Here is a 20,405-nt window from a genome sequence, read left to right as displayed (position 1 = left end):
GTAAACAGGACTGGCGGACGATTCATTCCACGGGGATCAGGGCCCAGGATCTGAAATTGCTTCTGGACACACAATAGCTTTTGCAAAGTTGCTCATTTTTCAGTCGGATTCGCTGTCTCCCTCCTACCTTCCTAGCCCTGACTGAAGGCACAATGACCCACGTTCCTGAGGTCTCTATGACCATCCAGCCCCCCAAGGTTCCCCCCGAACCTGGGGCCATCATCAAGACAAGAGACCCCAAAATTGGGTCTTGGATTCCTCTTAGCGGGGTCAGGATTCTGAGCAGCCAGATCCTCTAAAGCCCCTAACTTCCTTCTCCCTAACCGTCCCCATTTGGCCCTGGGCCCTCAAATTCTCAAGGTCTGGCCCCACACGGGCCCCCGCCAATCACACAAATAGGCACTTCGTATGTAAACCAACACCCATGCCTTCCTGGGACAGAACCACCGAGATCAGTTTCCGGAGCTGACGATCCAGACCCCCTTGTGAGACATACAAGGACTGTAACAGGTTGCACCCGGCAAGCTGAGAGAAAGACAAAGGGTAGGATGTACAGGGCAGCGTGGGAAACAACCCTGGGCATCACGCGGGTAGGTCTGTTTCGGCGATGGACGTGTGAACCGGAATCAAAGTGTAAAATGCATTTCTTATGATGGATATTGATCAAAAGTTTTGGAAAACACAGACGTCTGGGAATAAATGGAGGCCAGCTGACCCATGCAGCCTGCAGCCTGATCCCCACGATGGGACAGGCCGTGAGGGCCTGCAGCTGGGACATGGTGACCCCCCCCACCCGCCATGGCAATGCCACAATGAGGGTACAGGTGGGTTTGAGAGCCGATCAGGAGGCCAGCTTTGCAAAGAGTAGGTGTCGGGACACCTGAGAGCTGAGGTTGTGTGGGCAGAGAGACTCCATGCAGACCTGGGTTAACCCACTTAACCCAGACCATCACGGGGCCCCAGTGATGAAGGGCCGCCCCACAGCTCGGGGCTCCGTGGCTGTCAGGCTCTGTGGGAGGCATTGGGTTCCAGTGTTCTACACCCTCTGGGGAGGGCCCCAGCCCGGGCCAGTTCCCAAAGGCAGGAGCAGAGAACACCCACATTTCATCCTCGGGCCTTGCAGAGCTCAGGCAAAACTGACTGAGAGCAGGCACCGAGCAGCCAGAGGACAGCATTGCTCCAGCCAAGGGAACGGGGCCCCAGAAGGACGTGAAGGAGATGCCTGGTCCCCGGCCCCGGAGCCCAGCTCCCGGGGAGCAAGGCGGCAGAAGGAGGACAATGTGACAGCCGAGGGCCATGACGCGGATTCCGGCATGGCTCTGCACCATGGATGACTTGGGCAAGTCACATAGCCTCCCTGAACAGCCTCAGTTTCCCTGTCTTGCCAGTTTTGCCGGGAGAAGTACACAAGAATGGGAATGTGTACACGTTCAGAGCCGTGTGTACACTGCCTGATACGCTGATGAAGACAGTGTGGACGGCAGAGACGTGTACGCAGACCGCAGGCCGCGGCATGCTGCTCAAACAGCTCTCCAGAGACACCAGGCTCTGATCGGTAGCCTTTGCCGATTCCCACGGCATCAGGATTCCCACCGAGGACAGTCTCACACCACTCCTGTTTTAACGACTTGCCAGCCCCGGGGTATTTAACCACTGGTCTCCAGGATGTCGTAAGTATGCAGAGCACCCCAACACCACCATGGCCTCCCGTCTCCCATGGGCAGTGGACAGCGACAATCGGGATCCCATAGGCCCAAGCAGCCATGCAGCAGGCAGCGGGCAGGGACCCCTCCCCGGTCCGCACCTCCCTCTTCTGCCCTACCCCCACTACAAACCAGACCACCTACAGAACAGGGCCGTGCTCCGCCCCCCACCCCAACCCCACAGCTCACGCCCCATGCCTGGGCCGGAGCCAGCTACCCTAAACCTTCCAGAAAAACCAGCTCTTGGTAGGACCCACTCAGGGCAGAGTCAAACCTACTACAGACTTGAGTTGGGAAAAACCAGCCCGGGAGCCTCCTACCAGCATTCTGGCTTGCCCTCTGATGTTCCGACTCGCCTAGAGTAAAGGCCAGGGCAGAGTCCACGAGGACCACGGTTGAGAACTTGCCCGGGCCTGGATGCAAAGGGCCAACACATCCACGAGGGTGTCCCAGACCAGTGCCCACACCTGTCCTGCCTCCCCATCCTGCCCACGTCTCCAGGATCAGCTAAAACGGGCTAAAATGAATGGAGTGTTGGTCTGGGATCTCGGCCCCTTGAGCGACATTTGTAACTCGCCGTAAAACAGAGGGAAAAGTCTAGATCAGTGGTTCTCCACAACGGCCTCCCAAGGTCCTTTCGGGGGCTCACGAGGTGAAGCTGTTTTCATGATGACACTGTGACATCGTCCTGTCTTCATGCAAATGGCTTCCAGAGACTACGGCACAGGTGACTGTCACACACTCACTGAAACCCAGGCGGGGGAGTCCCAAGACCCAAGACTGTGGGCTTCTGCTGAGCTCGACGTTCAAGAGATTTGCAAGAACGTGAAACCACGCCAGAACGTGAAACCACGCCACGTTCCCTCTGAAGTCTCTTTTTGTTTAGAAAAATGTAGCTATTTTTAATAGAAAAAATGTTACTGATGTTAACGTGTAGGGAGTTTACCTTTGCGTGATTTAATAGGTACTTTCAAATACTTTCAGTTTGAGTTTCTAGTATGGCGAATGTTAATATTAGATATATCTAACAATAATGAACAAAAGTTCTTTGGTGTCCTCCATAGTTTTTAAGAGCACAAAAGAGCTCCACGACCATAAAAAGGCTGGAGAAACACTGATTTACTAGTACTGTCCCTGATGGAACAGCCTCCCTCCCCGTATGGGCTTTGTGCCCACCCAGGACATGCACAGTCTGGAAACCGACCAGCAGCTGACAATCAGCCGAGCGAGACAACCAGTTCCTTTTACGGCTGACCAGAGGGAAGCCTAGAGAGGGTAAGTAACCTGACCCAAGTCACACAGCGTGTGGGAAGTTCAAGTGCACCACATCCACACACGGAAAACCAGGCCACGAGGGGGGGCTGGTACTTCCTTCCTGCCAGACCCAGAGGCCCCATGCCACCTGTGCTGGGCTGTGAGAGAGGCAGCAGGCTGCACATTCTGTCGCTGGAGGGGGACAAGCCTGGCCACGGTGCCTGGGGAAGGAAAGAGAGGGGTGTGGGAGGAGAAGGCACCGGCCCCAGCTCTCCCCGGCTCTGTGCCCTGGGCAGGTCACTCCTCGGTCCTCCCCCCAACTCTGGGTACAAAACTGAGCTGTCCCATCCCTTCTGCCTCATGGTCAAGGTCTTGCTGCTCAGCCTCCTAGCCTGGGAGGTACAGATTCCAGCCGGCCACCTGTGCACAGGCAGGGTGTCCCGCCGGGGCCTGGGGCTTGGAGCGCTTTATAGGGGTCCAGTTCCTGTGTGAGCAGGATAGCCTCAGGTCAGAGAATGTCCTGGGAGTAAGCCCAGGGATGGGGGCAACACCACTCCTGCCGACCTCCTGGCCACTAGGAGCCATACGGCTACACGTTCTCCCAGATCAGCCTCTTCTGAAAGCCTGAGTGGAAGCTTCTTCAGTGCTTCCAACACGGACCTGAACACGGGGCTAGTGAACAAAGCCTCAGACCTTCGGTATAACCGGTCAGAGCACACAGACCAGTTGACATGCCCACCAGCATGTCAGCAGCAGCTATCCACAGGCTGGGAACCCTAAAACAGACTTGCCAGTGTTTTAGAGCAAACAGTGGAGTGGGGGAGAGCCCACAGCTGCCACTTACTTGCTGTGTGCCCTTGGATGAGTTACTTAACTTCTCCGAGCCTCGGTCTCCAAATCGATGAAAGGAGATCCTACCTACTTCGCAGAGTTGTTGTAAAGACAACACAAATCCCAGGGCTTGGCACAGAGCTTATGAAATATTAGGGATCGAGCCCAACTTCAGGAATGGCCCGTGTAGAAACGCAGGCTGCTAAGGGGTATTTGTGAATTTCCTGCCTTGTGAATGTCGGAAACGCAGTGAGAAAGAGATAGCCCAAAGCAAGAGCCATGGTTAGGTCCTTCGCTCTTGGACACAAGTCTGTCCTCTGGACTCTGACTTGGGAACCCCATCACTGACATGCGAGGCATGGCCTCCAAGTAGATGAGCTCCAGAGTGGGGTTTCTGGAACCGGCATCCAGACTCCAGAATACAATCCTGATCTACTGGCTCAGCAGCAGTCCTAGGCGGGTGGCAGCCGGGATCTGGGGTCCAGCAAACCCCTGCAGAGGCTCCCTGGCCAAACCTGAGGGATTTGAGAGTCTGGCATGCTGGCCCGTGTAGGGCTGGACCCCGAGCAGGCCTTCCTGGCTCCAGGTTCCAGACCCCACAGGCAGAGAATCTGGGCAGCCCAGTGCCAGGCCCACCCCGCCTCCTGCCAGGGCCCCCAGGGACCCCTGGCTAGCTCCATAAGGTTCCGGGAAGTGAGGGAAGCCGTGGGGGCAGTGGTGTGCCAGGCGGGACCATGCAGGTCTTCAAGGGCCAGACAAGGGCTTCCCCTCCCAAGACATCTTCCGTGATGTCACCTCGGCGTCTTGAAATCAGCCATGGGAACATTGATGCCACAAAAATCAGCAAATGCTACACACCAGTGTTTTGTTTTGTTTCTGCAATTCTTAAGAATGTTCAGCCCAGCATTCCTCCTTGGAGGACAGATGCGGGGGCAGCAGGTGTCCTTGAAAACAGGTGGTGCGGCCGTGGGACCTGACACTTGGAGATTAGATAGTCCTGGCTTCAAAGCTTGGCTTTGCTGGTTGGATGCTGGGTGCCCTTGGGGAAGTCGCCAAACTTCTCTGTGCTCTGGCTTCCCACTCTGTAAGATCAGCAAATGGACCTTACCCTGCAGAGGGGAGTATGTCAACCAATGGACAAGAATGTCTAGGAAGCCGCCAGCACAGAGATCGGACCCCGGGAGGGGTGCCCTTTGGGTAAAGCCTCTGCCACCCCAGATTCCTGCTCCTTCCCCTCACATCTGGGCTGCACCATACCCGTGAGTGAGTGTATGTGTCTGCGTACTCACATGGGATGGCCCCAGGTTCTTTCGGGACCCCAAAACGTGTTTCCCAGAACCCACCTTTCAGCATCTGGTCGCGCAGTGTGTGGGGGCGAAGGTGACCAGTGCCTTCTTGACTAAGTCTCTAGGTTCATTTCCCAGACCTCTGAGCTCTACCTGCCTCTCTAAGCACCTGAGCTGTCCCCCGCCTCTGCTTCCCAACAGAGGCCTGACCCCAAATGCAGGAGCTCAGCGGAGCTGTGGGAAAACATTTGCAGTGCCACAGCGCTTGCAGACGAATTTGGAAAGGAGAGCCTGGTGCGGTGAAAACCCAGGCGGGCAGCATTTTCAGGAAGCCCTCCAGGCCACCCCACTGTGCTGGGCCCCCACCCACCACCAGCCTGGCTTTAGACCCTCACTCTACTCCCCCTTGCAACTCCCATCCTGCCCCCATCCCTGCCCAGCACTTTCCTAGGATCCTCCCCAGCCTGAGCCTGAAAGGACGCTCAGCCCTGTTCCCACCATATGCACGATTTCCAATCAAGGGAAAAAGGCAGCTCTGGTCCGTGATGTTGGCTTAAAGCCCAATGGCCTGAAAGCTGCTGGCTCCGGGGACAGCCGTCAGCAAGCTCCGCTCAGGGCCTGTCAGGGATAGCCTGCCAACTGGCAGGCAGGTCTCTCCACCAGCCAGCGCACCTGCCTTGGCTGGCCCTCATGATGGCCAGGGGACTCGCTAAGCAGGCTGTCACCTCCAGGCCTGTCCCCTAGCCCGCCTAACTCAGGAGCAGCAACAGAAGAGCCCGGAGCATGGAAGCGTCCTTCTGACCTCCTCCCTGGTTCCCTGGGACATGACAGCCACTCGGCTGGGTCGTTCTAGCATGTGACAGCCTCGAAAGTGGCCAGGAAGAGGGAGCTGGCATCTGAGTTCCCAGTGCTCTGCCCTCTCCATCCCACCTGCCCAGCGCTCAGACTGCCACAGGAGGGACTGGCCTGAAGAACATCTTTTCCTTCCCTGCACTGTGGTGACACACTTTGGGGGAGGTCCAGGGCCTAGGTTTGGGTGAAATGGAATGCTGGGAAACTCACTTTCACAATGATGCTGAGGAAGAGAAAGGGTTCATGGAAACATCCTGAATTGGACCAAGGGGAAGGAACCTGGTCACGGCCCTACAGCAGTGTCCTCACCAAACTGTCCACAGTCAGAAATTTCACCATTAGTGATTCACTCCTTTGGCCAGCACAGTTGACACTCCTGGACGAGGGTCATCTTCATTATCAAAGGCTGCTTCCCAAGGACAGCGGAAGGAGCTAATCAGAATACCAGGCTGGGTATTTCACATTCATTACCCTGCTGAATCTTTAAGCAAACTTGCAAGGTGCTGCCTTACTATCCCCATCTTAGAGCAGAGGTTAAGGAACTGGCCCAAGCCCTCGCAAGCACTCACAAACAGAAGCAGCCAGACTGGATGTCAAGTCCAGCAAGATACAGCTCATCCTGGGGTGGGAGGCAGGTGCAAAGACCAGGGTGATGAAGGACAGAGCTCCGAGCCTCGATGTAGGTAAGCATGGGGGGGGGGGGGCGATGGGAAGTAGGCAGGAAGCCCTAAGTCAGAGGAAGGCCAGATGTCCCTCAATACCGATGCCTGAGCAGGGCTTTGGAGAATGAGTAGGAGTAAGATGGGTGGATGAGGGGGTGAACCAGCACCTCCAAAGGTCGGCATAAAGGGGCAGGCTGTCTTGGGGAAAATCCAAGATCAAGTAGCCAAAAGGAGGGGGCAGAAGGAGATGCAGGTGTCACAGAAGGAGCTCAGCTCTGGGGCCACTGAAGAAGTCCCAGGTCAGTGTCCCTCTCCCCCCATCACTGGCAAGCCCCTCCCTGGGGAGCCCTCCCCCGCAAACTTCCTCTCCCCACCCCAACCTCCAACCCTGACCCCAACTGACGGTGGGCAGACTGGATGAAGGCAGCTTCTCGAGGCTGGGTGTGCCAGTGTAGACACACACACACACACACACACACACACACACGGCAAGCGGACAAAGCTTACCCCCAGAGCATCTGTCAGGCTGGGTGTGCCAGTGTAGACACACACACACACACACACACACACACACACACACACGGCAAGCGGACAAAGCTTACCCCCAGAGCATCTGTCAGCTCAGAACCCGCCTGTCTGAGGAACGTGTCTGATGATTTCCAACTGGCTTCAGTACATGGGATTTCAGGAACCCTGAAATACTTGGGAATGTACTAGAACTAAGCACAAGGCGTCCTGTCTTGGAGGCTGAGGACTGTCTGCCTTGAGAGATGCTTGATTCGGAGATTTCCCAGGTTCCCGTTCAGCTCAGAAGCTGGGCCTGGATCCCCTTCCCCAGTAAATGTCCAAGCATCAGCTACAGAGGGGCCAGCCCAGGCCCCAGGGGGACGCTCTGAGGACAGGTCCCTGGAAGCCTTGTCATGGGGCCACTAGGGGCTTGAGAGGTAGGGGTATCCCAATGCTGGGGACGCTTTGCCCAAATCCCTATCAAACTAGCCAGGCCTTCCCTCCAGGGCTCATCGGAGGAGCCTCCAAGGGCTGCTGCTCAGCACCAAGCAAGAATCCGAATGCTGGCATCACAAGCCCTAAATCTGGAGCAGGTGAGCAAGTCCCCCGGAACGAATGGCTCTGATACTATCTCTGGATTTTTTCAGCAGAAGAAATGGTCAAGTAACGGCTTCCTCATCCCCCATCACTCACTCCTCCTCTGTTCTGAGAAGCAGCTATGTGGAGCAGAAGGCCAGGGGCTGCTAGGGCGGTTTGCCTCAGTCTCCCTTCACTGCCCCCTCAGATGGCCTGCTCCAGGAGCTTCCCCAGCAGGAAATAAGCAGGCCCCCTGACATCGTCTGGCCGTGCTCCCACCGCAGGGCACACTGGACAGGAAAGTCTAAGGGATGCCATTGTGAGTGATGAGTCCATAGGTTCATGGCCGCCCAGAGCCCCTCCCGGAGAAGAATCCTGATTCCGCACCATGCTGCAGTTGATTGGTGATGTCTGCTACGGTCACGGATATTCATCATCCCTGACCTACAGGCTGGGTGACCTCTTCCCTGAACAGGGCACAATCCCCCAGCCAGGACTTTGGTCGCAGAGGAGGCCCTGGCCAGTGGGGTATAAACACTCCACCGACTCCCACACGGGCCCAGAGTCCCCCTCAAGTCTGCCAGGACAATGTCTGCTCCCTTTTCTGTGGATGTTAATGTTGGTTGAATTAGGAAACACTTGCCTAGAATAGAAACACGTTACAGGGTTAATTGCTTCTCTGCCAAAATGACTACATGCTTTCTTCCTCACCTGGGACCCGAAGGACATTCTGGCCTCCGACCCATCACAACTCTGCCCGTGGACGTGCAGACAGGCGCGGGCGCCGTGCTCTGGACCAGAGTTCATAGAAACACTTCTCGCGATGCTCCAGCCCTGTGCAGTCTGGGCCGCCTCATTTGGACACCTTGGCCTGCCGGGTGCTGGGCAGATAAAGGTACCTCCAGATGGCATAGTAGTGGGTACCAGCCCCGAAGGCCACAAAGAGATGCCAGATGGCGTGGGCAAAGGGGATCCTCCCGTCACTCTTGAAGAACACCATGCCCAAGCAGTAGAAAACCCCTCCGGTCATCAGCTCCCAGATGCCCTCCGTGTTGGGCTGTCGGGAAGGACAAGGGTGGGGCACGGGTCAGAGAGGCAGCCGCCAAGGCTGAGAGCCCCCTCCCGCCTCTCCCCCACACCCCAAAACGAAAAGAGACGTGGATGGTGAGCCAGCCCAGATGGCTGGGTAGGAAGTCTTGACACATGTTGTCTATTCTCTCCAACTTAATTCTCAGATGTTACCCTTTCTATCAAAATCTCGAAGACTATTCTGGGTTCACAGCAGCCAAGTTTTACGTATACTGTATCACAACTTTCTTAAAAGGAATACAGGTCCGGGATGAAGAATTGTAGAGAAACCAAACAAAAAACATTAAGAACAAAGGAGTAGTCCTTGCCATCAGAGATGAGTGCTGTTAACACCCACATGAGTGATTCGTGGTTAAAGGGAATGGCTGAGACAGAGCGAGGAGAACTTGCCACACCAGCCCCCCCTGCCCCCCGTCCCCCCGGGGCTGCCCAGACACCTGTTACAGCCTCCCACTGCTGACAGTATCCTTCCAGAAACACATGCTAGATACTTCACGTGGATGTACGAGGCACAGGAACGGACTGTTCCAGACAAAGGGGTTCCTTCACCATCTTGCCCATGCTGCAACTCCACCTTGGGTCACTACCCTGTGGGGGGACCCGTCCGCGTCTCACAGGGACAGCCCCCTCCAGCTTCTGAACAGCTCCACGGTATTTCAGCATCCTTGCGGACACGGATGCCCTCGGTCCTCGAGAGCGTCATACTGGAGCATTAATGACCCAGGAGACCCAGCCCCTCCTCGCTCCTGCTCCCTCCACCAGCAAAGGAGGCAGGCAGGACTGCACGCGGCAGTCATGGAGACGTGCCCACAGCACGCACTAAGGGTGGAAAGTGGGTCGCAGGGAAGAGGAACAACGGAGTCCGTATGTCTGCATGGCCACATCGATTTGCACATAAATAAATAAACGAAAAGGACTCACAAACTGAATTGTGGTTGCAGCTGGGGCACCGTACTGGGGAGGAGGGGGACGAGGGGCTTGGCTCCTTCACGCGTTTTCAGACTTATTTTTTGTAGGGACTGTGTATTTAACTATACCCTGACTATACAGAAGTATATAATGTACTTAAACATATGTAATACATCGTTTGATGGATATTGTATAACTCAGTACTTATTTCATGCAATTTATAAAATGTATACATTTTTTAAAGATTTTATTTATTTGACAGAGAGAGATCACAAGTAGGCAGAGAGGCAGGCAGAGAGAGAGGGGGAAGCAGGCTACCCACTGAGCAGAGAGCCTGATGCGGGGCTCGATCCCAGGACCCTGAGATCATGACCTGAGTCAAAGGCAGAGGCTTTAACCCATTAAGCCACCCAGGTGCCCCTAAAATTTATACATTTTTAAGTAAGTTTCAAAGAATTTTTTAAAAGTCTAAGCTTTTAAAAAATATTTATCTAACAAATTATATAATGTAATATTTAATATACTTCATAAAATTTTTCAAATTTTTAAAAATTTAAATTGCTTTAAAATTTCAAGATATTACAATGTAATAGTTGGTTTAATATAATTCATAAGATGTTTAAAATAAATTTAAGTGAATTCTTTAAAATTTAAAGAAATTAAACATTTTTCATTTAAATGACACCATACTTATTTTATTTTTTAAATACTCTTCATAGATTTTTAAACCTTTTTAAAAATATATTTAAATGTTTTAAATTTTTTTAAATGTTAAAAATATTGTAAAGATTTTTTAAAGATTTTATTTTTTAAAAGATTTTATTTTTTTTAAAGATTTTATTTATTTATTTGACACAGAAAGAGAGATCACAAGTAGGCAGAGAGGCAGGCAGAGAGAGAGTGTGGGAAGCAGGTTCCCTGCTGAGCAGAGAGCTCGATGTGGGCCTTGATCCCAGGACCCTGAAATTGTGACCTGAGCTGAAGGCAGAGGTTTAACCCACTGAGCCACCCAGGTGCCCTATAAATTTTTTAAAAATAAAAAAAATTTTTTTAATTTTTTAAACTTTAATATTTGTTTACTATAAATTATATAATGTAAAGTTTAACTTAATAATTCTCAGAAAATTTTTTAATTTTTTAAAAAATAAATTTAAATATTTTAACTTTAAAATTTTAAAAATATTTAATACAGATACAATAATATAATATTTAATTTAATATTATGCAGCCTATAGATAAATATACATATTTAAATAAAAATGAACTTGGAGGGGCGCCTGGGTGTCTCAGTGGGTTAAGCCTCTGCCTTCGGCTCAGGTCACGATCTCAGGGTCCTGGGATCAAGCCCTGCATCCGGCTCTCTGCTCAGCAGGGAGCCTGCTTCCTCCTCTCTCTCTGCCTGCCTCTCTGCCTACTTGTGATCTCTCTCTCTGTCAAATAAATAAATAAAATCTTAAAAAAAAAAATGAACTTGGAGGGGAAAAGGCAGTCTGTGAGAATAAATACAAATCACTGGGAAAATGCTGAGCAGACGGACTGACGGGGCCACAGATTAAAACATAATTAAGCTACATTAAGTAAAACGGTTTGGTGTCAGGATAGAGACAGGCCCCTGGGCGAAACAACTGAAATATAGAAGGTAGACCCGCATCTACGTGTGAATTAAACGTGTGACCAAAGGAGCACATTGAAATGACAGATAATTGACGTCACTGGCTACGGACTCGGGGACGTATCACCGCATCCAGGAGAAAAACACAGTGGGAAGGTTAAACCACAAGAAAGACAGGAGAAGACACAGGTAAATATTTACATGAACTTGGAGAAAGGAAGACCTTCCTAACCATACCGCTTAGGTTTGTAAAACTATACAACGTTTAAAAACACTAAACTTGATGACATATAATTTTACCACCTGCCAATAACCACGGTGTAAGATAATAAACTCGGGAGGGTGCCAGGCTGGTGAGTTTACTGTGCCCATTTGACAGATGGGACAACTGAGGCTGGCAGAGGCGAGGCGGTCCACGTGTGGCCCACCCAGCTGCTTCTCTGCCTGGGCTCTGCCTCTCACAGGCCCGGTGGAGTGGCCCAAAGATTCTCGTCCCCACAGTCAGTGGTGATGGCGGCCAATCCCGGCTCACCCACTCAGGGGCGGCCCCCGCGCGCAGGCCAGCCAGGCTATCATGAATAGGACCTCATGTCCATCTCCAGGGACTGGGGACTTACTATGTGCCAGGCACTATCCTATTCGCTGTCCATGGGTCTGCCCCTCGAATCCTTAAACACAGAGGGAGCCTGACACAGGGATGGGGGCTGACTCGGGGAGGGTACCATGCTCCCTGGAGGTCAGGCGGGGTCAGCCCCTGCAAGGCCAGTTGAGCCCCCCAGGGCTAGCCTCTCTGCTCTACTGAGTACCTCTTGAGGCCTCAGCTTGCCCATGCACCAGAAGGGCTCAGACGCGGCCATCCCCAGAGTCACTCGGGGTCCCTCCAGCCCGCTGGGAGCCCCCTGGCCGGGTGGGTGGGACTCACCATGGAGAGGATGACCAGGGCGGGGAAGAAGCCCATGACGACGTAGCAGAGCAGCTCCACCAGCTTGTACCTGGCAGGAAGACAAGCCATCTGGGCCTCGGGACAGCCTCCCCAGGAGGAACGGCACACAGCTCCCCGTTCTGGGTAGGAGGGGACACCCCAACCAAAAGAGTGAGAAGAACGCCGCCCTCTGCCCAGCCCTCCTGGGCTCGGACTTCACCCCGTGACACGCGGCAGGGGCCGGCAGAGCTGGGTGGCCCTGGGCGGCTGTCCTTCCCTCCGGGATTTGGTCTCCATCGGTGGGAGGACAGGCCAGGATTGTCCCTTCTAAGTACATACAGCACGTGTGCGGGCCCCTGCCACAGCTCGGGCCAGGGGCCGTCATCACCATGGGATCCCAGGACCTCTTCCCTGCCGGGCCCAGGCAGCTGCCCTCCATCCGTCTGAGATTTGCCCTCCCTGGAAATTCCAGAAGTCAGCTATTCCCTTTTGCTTCCATAGCTCTGTTTCCTTCCTCATATGGCAGAATGGAGCCTCTCCCCTCATCTAACAATTCCACTTAGGGAACAAAGGTAACACGGGACCTACAAGGTCTTTTTCAAAATCTCTTCAGATCGGCCCTACAGGTTGTGGCTCTGGTGGCCATCCCCGGGCCTGAACCCCAGGATGCCGGGCAGAGCTGTGCCCTCATGTTTTGGGGTCATCCTGGGGCCTCCTCTCCCCAAGGCCAGGGAGAAGGCCCAGCCCACCTAATCCCTTGCCCCAACCCCAGCCTTGGCTTACCGCTCGTGGAAGAAGAAGACATAGATGGTGCCCACCGAGGCCATGATCCAGACCAGCCAACGCATATGGGATGCCCAGGGGCCCAGCTCCCGAAGGTTCAGCCTGAAAGAGAGCCAACGGCACAGCCTGAGAGGGGGTCCCCGGGGGCCCAGCCCCTCCTAGGAAGACTGACCCCAGAGCAGCCCTGGGCCCCGTGGCTCTGCAGGTGGGACGTGGGCTCTCAGGGTGGAAAGACAGACAGAGAAACTGACAGAAACAATAAGCAATGATTAGAGGAAAAGGCTCTTCCTTCCTGATTCTCCCACGAGCTTCCGAGAGCAGGCTTCTCTCTGCACTGCAGGACTGAGGCCATTTCCCCCGGGGCACCTGCAGGGGCCCTGCTCTCTCCAGCATTTGGCCACAGCAGCAGGCCACACCCACAGCCCCTTCCAGTAGCCTCTCTGTCACCCTGTGGGCAAAGGTATCTCTGCCCTGGACAAAGGCAGGCCTGGTCGTAGCCGTCCCCTTGTATCTGCCACTACGGGCTTCTCTAGATTTGGGGTTTGACGCTCATTAATCGATTCTCCCCTCCTCTAATCTCCTATGATGAATGCTTTATACCAAATGTGCCACGTTCAAATCATTGTATGGTTTCTGTCTCCCAATGGCACCCTGCCAGATACACCACGCTGTGGCATTGTCCCAGCAGCTGGGAAACAGGAGACGAGTCGTACTTAGGTGGGGACATCTCCCAGCGGGTCGCTAGGTGTGGTGGCAGGGAGCGAGGGGAGAGTAAAAGGATTGCATTATTTGCACACGTGAAGAGAGACATGTAACTGTGCAGAACACCGATCAGAGCCCCTGGTCGGGTGGGGAGCAGGAGATCCTTCTAGAAAGGGACAGTTGATGACGGCGGTGGTTGGGGGGAAGGATCCTTTCACTTTTTCCTGGAGTGAATTTCTTGAATGAGAATGCCTTATATACAACCTCTGTCCACCCACGTGTCCCCCAAAAAGCAATCGGCTCCGAGTCCAATTGTTATTATGAAGAAGTTCATGTATAACTGGAAAGTTTAAAGGTAAAAAAATAAATAAATAAATAAATAAACCGACTCATCGCTTGGAAGAACCATCAGTGAAGATCATTCTAACTGGCTTTCCAAACAGACACAAAACAGGCCGGTGGGTAGGAGAATCAGTATAAAATGGGACAGAGGGGACGGGCGGAGGAAGGGATGGGAGGACTGGCTCGGATGGGGTGGGGGGGAGCCTCAACAACACAGGTCATTGCTTACTAAAATATCACACTGAATCTCCACCTGACTTTAACAGAAGAAAATGAATCTTCCCCCACCCCCCAAAAAAAGTGTGCTGCATTTCAAACAAATATTTCTGCTCCTCTCTCTCTCTGCTACTCCAGAGGCTTTCAAGAATCTTTAAGAATAGGGGCGCCTGGGTGGTTCAGTGGGTTAAAGCCTCTGCCTTCAGCTCAGGTCATGATCCCAAGGTCCTCGGATCGAGTCCCACATCAGGCTGTCTGCTCAGCAAGGAGCCTGCTTCTCCATCTCCCGCTGCCTGCCTCTCTGCCTACTTGTGATCTCTGTCTGTCAAATAAATAAATAAAATCTTTTTTTTTTTTTTTAAAAAGAATCTTTAAGATTTTATTCCGGAATCTTACAGGTAAATCCAATCTATCAAAAACAAACATAAAAATATGGTTTCCTGATTGAGGCAAGGATGGGGGAACCCACGGTCACTCACACCCCCACTCCCCACGGTCTTCTGGGGGACCTCCAGGACTCTGCAGAAAACGGCGTGAAAACCGGAGCCATTCAAAGAAAATTACCCACCAAATGATTCTACACCGCCTTGCCCCATGTCCTGCTTTCCCATGCACCCAGCCCGGAAACTGGTGACCAAGCCCCTTTGTCTGTCTACCTCCTCCCGCACATCCAATCAACCCACTTGGCCACATGAAACTGTTTCTGGAGGTCAGAAAAGGCCGCCTCTTAGCAACGTCATAGGATTCGAGCCAACACATCCAGGCGCGGGTACTGAGCAAGGAGACTGACTGCGCGGCAAGGTCTCTCCTACCCAAGGGACAGAGCGCCCCAATGCCAGAAACATCCACAAGCAGGGGACGGCCAGGAAATGTTATGCTGTTGTAGAAAAACAAAGCAAAAGACGGGGCATTCTTCAATGTACTAATACACAGAGATGCCCCCGGCGACATCACCAAGAGAGCAGAAGCAAATCACCGTTTGTAAAGTGCCCTTCCTTTTGCATTAGAATCCAGAGGAAAAGTATGAACGCTGATGCATTTACAGTATTATGGGCACACACCTGGGCTCTCTTTGCACAAAATAATTCTGCAAAGAGACCCAGAAAACTGGTCGTAAGTAGTTGCTTCTAGAAGGAGAATAGGCAGAGGGCATCCATTTACCGACACGCTTTTATGCGGGAGTCAACAGATCACCCAGCCAAAGAAAAGACATTCACAGAGAGGAAGACAGGCCTGGCCCGCACCCCACCCCCCACCACCTCACCCCTGCCGGGGAGGGTACAGAGGTACTCACCAGGGCGCGTAGGACGCCGCGATGAAGAAGTAGATGACCATACGGTCGAACATGTGCAGGCAATGCTCCACCATCCTGGGGCAGAGAAGGGGTAGGGGACAGGGTTAAGGCCCCAGAGCCACACCCTGTGACAAACGTGCCTCCCTGCCCACAGGTGCAGGGGGACTGGGCTGGGTGCCAGCATTCTGGTTCAGGTCCAGGTCTGGAGCCAGAAAACCTGAGTTCGAATCCCAACCTCACCACTTATGGACTATGACCTTGAACCAGCTCTCTGATCTGTGGGGTGGGGAGGACACCCGCAGCCCATCACAGGGCGGCCATGCGGGTTAAGCACGTTGGTACGTAGCATAGCACTGCGCGTATCAGGACGTGCTCAATAAATGTTCACTGTTTTTGTCGTGACCTCACGTTGAGTAGCCAACGGTAGCCGTCAAAGTGCTTGCCCAGCATGGTGGCCAACCTCCAAAATGGTGCCCAAAGAGCCCCACTTGCTGGTATCCACACCCATGCGTGGCCCCCTCCCACGATGATCAAGGCAAACACATGTAACCAACAGAGGGCTGAAGAAATATGGTGATTTCTGAGGCTCGATCATAGATGCTCCAAGGTTTCCTGTTATTTAAAACCCCCTGTGACTGGGGCACTGTGACTTGAGCCTGGGTGGCTCAGTCAGTTGAGCTGTCTGCCTTCAGCTAAGGTCATGATCTCGGGGGTCCTGGGATCAAGCCCCGCGTCAGGCTCCCTGCTCAGCGGGGAGCCTTCTTCTCCCTTTCCCTCTGGCGCTCCCCCTGGCTTGTGCTCTCCGCTCTTGCTCACCCAGTAAACAAATAAATAAAATCTTTAAAAACAAATAAAACCTCTGTGACTGAGGGTAACGTATTACAGAGCCAGAGATAACTACTATAAACTGGTTCTACCCAGAAAACTGCAGCCCTCGGTAAAACAGACCGGGGATCCTGCGTGTGGTTTCATCACGTGTCCTCCTAGAAATGAAAGTGACCACAGCAGCTAGCGTGATGTGTGCAGCGTGGGCCATAAGCATATCACCGGTCTAAGCGTATTTACGAGCATTAACTTTTTAATCCCACCTGGAAGACAGGTGCTGTTTTTCTCACCCTCTATGTGACAGGTGAGGACAGGAAGGGCCCGCACAGTCCCACCGTGGGTTAAGCGGGCTTGTTAAACCCAATGACTGGTTTCTTAGTGAGAAAAAGGGGAGGGAGATTTGGACAAAGAGACACACAGGGAAGAAGGCCGTGTGAAGACACGGGCAGCTGGGAGTGACAGCCAGAAGTCTAGGAACACGGGAGCCACCAGAAGGCGGAAGAGGCGGGATCCTCCCCTAGAGACTTTAGAGGGAGCATGGCCCCACCGATGCCTGGATCTCGGCCTTCTGGCCTCCTAAACTACGAGAGAAAGAATTCTGTTGTTTCCAGCCGCCCCGTCCGTGGTCTTTTGTTCCAGCAGCCACAAGAAACTCATACAGTGGGGCAGGACCAAGACCCACGGAGAAGGCAAGAATGGGAAATGGGAATGGGGGCGAGAGCGGAGTCATGGGGCTCCTGGGTGGAGGAGGGGGCTGCTGAAGCTGGAGATGAGGGGTCACTGCAGAAAAAGGGACAGAGCTTCCGTTCAGGAAGAGGAAGAAAGTTCTGGAGTCGGTTGGTGGTGCTGGCGCCACAGTGTGAATGTGTTTAAAGCCCCTGAACTGGACGCTTCAGACTGGCGAAGAGAGTCCATTTATGTTATGGGTATTTGCCCCAGTGTTTTTAAAAATGGAAAGCAAAGCAAAAATTTAAAAATCCGAGACAATGCCTAGACCACAGAATTATTGAAAAGATCATGGGTGATGTCTGTACGAGGCCTGGATCCGGGGAGGGGCGGTGTGGGGGAGGGTGCCCAGAAGGGGGAGGTCATTCTGATGGTTACAATGGTTAGGATGGTCCCTTGTAACAATACTGGGAGCTGGGGATTGCTTTCCGAGCCTCTTGGAGGTGAACAAACGAAGTTCATGGGGGTGAGGTGGGTCTGCCCAGCTGGGACCCAATCCCGGGTGGCCGGCCAAGGCAAAGACAGCGTGACAGTCACTGCCCCAGACCCCTCCTGGTTCAGCTAGGCCTGCCCCGCCACCCACTCCGGTCACCCTGCCCAGCCCACGTCCCTCCCGTGGACTAGACAGAGGCACCTGAGATGGCTCTTCTTCCAGGAGATGGTGTGGAACACGGTGGACACCACAAAGAGCCCACAAAGGCCAAGTCCGTAGACCCAGGCGGAGATGGTCTCCCAGTCGTCGTCGGACAGGAAGTAGAGGTTGGAGCTGCCGAGGATGCTGGGAATGATCCAGAGCTGAAAGCAGAGAGGGGATGGGTGCTGCAGAGAGGGGACGGGTGCTGCAGGGCCAGGCTTGGACGTGGGGAGCAGGGAGGTACGCAGTCCCTGAGCTTCCCCAAGCACACGCCCACCCTCTCCTCCAGACTTGCACTGTCCAACAGAACCTCCAACCCTGGCAGGAAGGTCCTAGACCAGCACCATCCAGCGTGGGAGCCACTGGGCCCCTGACTACCAAGCACCTGAGTCGTGACTTGCCAATAACGTGAAGTTTTTTATTTTATTTCATTTTCACTGATTTTAGTCTCAATTTCAGCCACCCCATGGAGCCTGTGGCTACCATATTGGGCAGCACAGCTCTAGAGAAGGTTGTAGAAAACACAAAAGGCTCCCGGCCTCAAGAAGCATCACTGGTCACCAGCGTCTCGGTCCCCGGGCACGCCACGCTGCCCCACACCTGTGTGGTTGCCCATGTAGTTAGCGCCTTCTGGAGAAAATAGCCCTCCCCACCAGGCCCATCTGGAGAACCCTTCTCTCTTCACACCTTGGTTGACCCATCATTTCCCCGCAGAAGTCTAGAACTCTCCAAAGCACTTTCAGGGACCCCCCTGAAAGTGTGCCCAGTTTTGTGTTGGGAGCACCTTTTCAGGAGAAATGGTCTACGGCAGCCCCAGCCAACAGAACTGTAACGTGAGTTGCCCAGGTCATCTCGGATGTTCTGGGACCCGTGTTTTTAAAGGGAGAAACAAACAGGTGAAATGAACGTGAATACCATTTTGTGTTCAGCCCAGTATATCCAAAATACTGTGTACTATACATAAACATATTAAGGAGATATCTTGCATCCCGTTTTCCCTGCCAAGTCTTCCCAAGTGGGCATGGAGGTCACGCTCCCAGCACATCTCCAAGGGACGAGCTGCATTTCAAGGACATGATAGCCACACGGGGCCAGAGGCTGCCAAACCCGACAACGTGGGTCTAGATCTTTCATTATTTCCAAAGGGGTCCAATGCCCAGAGAAGGATTTCTTAGGCAAGGCAAGTACTCCAGGCAGAGGGAACAGCATATGCCAAGGCCTGGAAGTGTACCTTCTACCCAGGAAACAACACCTTCAGGTGCTGGAATCTGGGAGAAGGGTGTGGCAGGGGGGAAGCTGGCCGATTTATGAGCTAACACCTGCTGTGAGCTTCCTACGGGGTCCAGATGCTGTGCAGGAACCAGGGAGCCAGTGAAGGTTCGCAGAGCAAAAGAGAGGCACGCTCAGTACCACAGTCCAATGTACCCAAATGGCCTTCCCTCCAGATCCCACTCACTCTTCCAAGGGCCACAGAGGACCTGCCATCAGTTAGGACGTTGTCGTGGAAGAGATGTTGACTCTCTCCAAGGGTGAAGAGCCTGCTCCCCTCCCACCTGAAAGTGTCCCCCGCTCTCGGCCCCCCAAAAGCCAACTCACAGCGTGGGTGGCACAGTTGGCCGCATGCTCGTACTCGGTGGGCTGGTACCTCTTGTGGGCGGGGACTCGGTGGTTCATGAACCTGGAAAGAAGAGGCATAATTCCCGGAAGCTGGGCCAGGAAGCCGGGAGCAGCTGTGGTCCCAGGACTCCCAGGAGACCTGAAGTTGGGGTCTCTCCTGGTGGGAAAAGAGGAGCCCTTCCCTCCCGCTCCTCCCTCTCCTCCCCGCCCTCCTCCTCCCAAGTCCCACTTCCTTCCCCTCCCCACCTGCCTCTTCCCCCTCTATTACACTTTTTTTGAACTGGCCAATATTTAGTGCCTGATCCCCAGTGTGGTATTCGCTACAAAACTTTGCTAAATACAGCATTTTCTCCACTTCCTGTTTCTCCTTTCCTTCCGTCTCACTGACACAGAGCAGGGCTCCCTGCGGGTACAGCCTGACCGGGTCTCACTTGTGCCCCCTCCCACATAACCACCACCACACAGGAGGAGCCCGAGCTCATGGCCCGCCCCGCCCCAGAGAGGGCCCTTAGGTCCCCTCCCCGTGACTCTTCCCTCAAGGGAAACCACTTGTGACACTGTCATCATTGATTAGTTTGGCCCGTTCTTGAACCTCCCATCAATGGGATCACACAGCACAAATCCTTCTTTGTCTGGCTTCTTGGGTCCCACGTGACTTTGGCGAGATTCATTCATGTTGGTGGATGCAGGGATCGGCTGTTTTCATCACCATAGAGAATTCCAGACACTATTTATGTTATCTGCTCTCCCGGAGGCGGACGGTCCGAGCTGGGGCCACCACGGAGAACCCTGTCCGTAAGCATCTGCACACACTTCTTTCCTGACCATCGCACTCGTTGCTGCTGGGCGTAGATCCACATGTGGAACCACCAGTAGGCTTTATCTGGAGCAGTAGGCATTCCTGGGCCCCTTCCCCACCCATTTTGCAGAGGGGAGGCTAGAGCACAGAGTGTAGGAGGTGTCACCCTCCCCCAGGTGGGACACACTTAGTGCCGGGCCAGGCTGGCATGACTGTGCGTGGTGGGGTGCGGGGTGTATGTCAGGCTGGGACGGTCACCCGGCA

The 20,405-nt window shown here is 53.7% G+C and overlaps 1 protein-coding gene across 4 annotated transcripts in view; it reads right to left on the bottom strand.

Annotated features, from left to right (window-relative positions):
- RADIL (Rap associating with DIL domain) overlaps positions 1-20,405 on the bottom strand; it is a 112,029-nt gene that overhangs the window by 71,241 nt on the left and 20,383 nt on the right. For 3 of the 4 annotated variants that reach the window (XM_045993990.1, XM_045993987.1, XM_045993986.1), the window contains exons 2-6: positions 19,322-19,403; positions 17,726-17,886; positions 15,541-15,615; positions 12,987-13,088; positions 12,204-12,343 (exon numbers count right to left, since the gene is read on the bottom strand). In XM_045993990.1, the coding sequence (XP_045849946.1) occupies positions 12,204-12,343; positions 12,987-13,088; positions 15,541-15,615; positions 17,726-17,886; positions 19,322-19,403 (560 nt within the window). Of the gene's footprint in view, positions 1-12,203; positions 12,344-12,986; positions 13,089-15,540; positions 15,616-17,725; positions 17,887-19,321; positions 19,404-20,405 lie in introns of those variants that run through there. The other variant, XM_045993988.1, reaches the window with a different exon arrangement.

This window comes from Meles meles, chromosome 21 (assembly GCF_922984935.1).
Source record: "Meles meles chromosome 21, mMelMel3.1 paternal haplotype, whole genome shotgun sequence".
Taxonomy (NCBI): Eukaryota; Metazoa; Chordata; class Mammalia; order Carnivora; family Mustelidae; genus Meles; species Meles meles.
The sequence above is the reverse complement of the archived record's forward strand: the minus strand, read 5'-3'. Positions and strand labels throughout refer to the sequence as shown.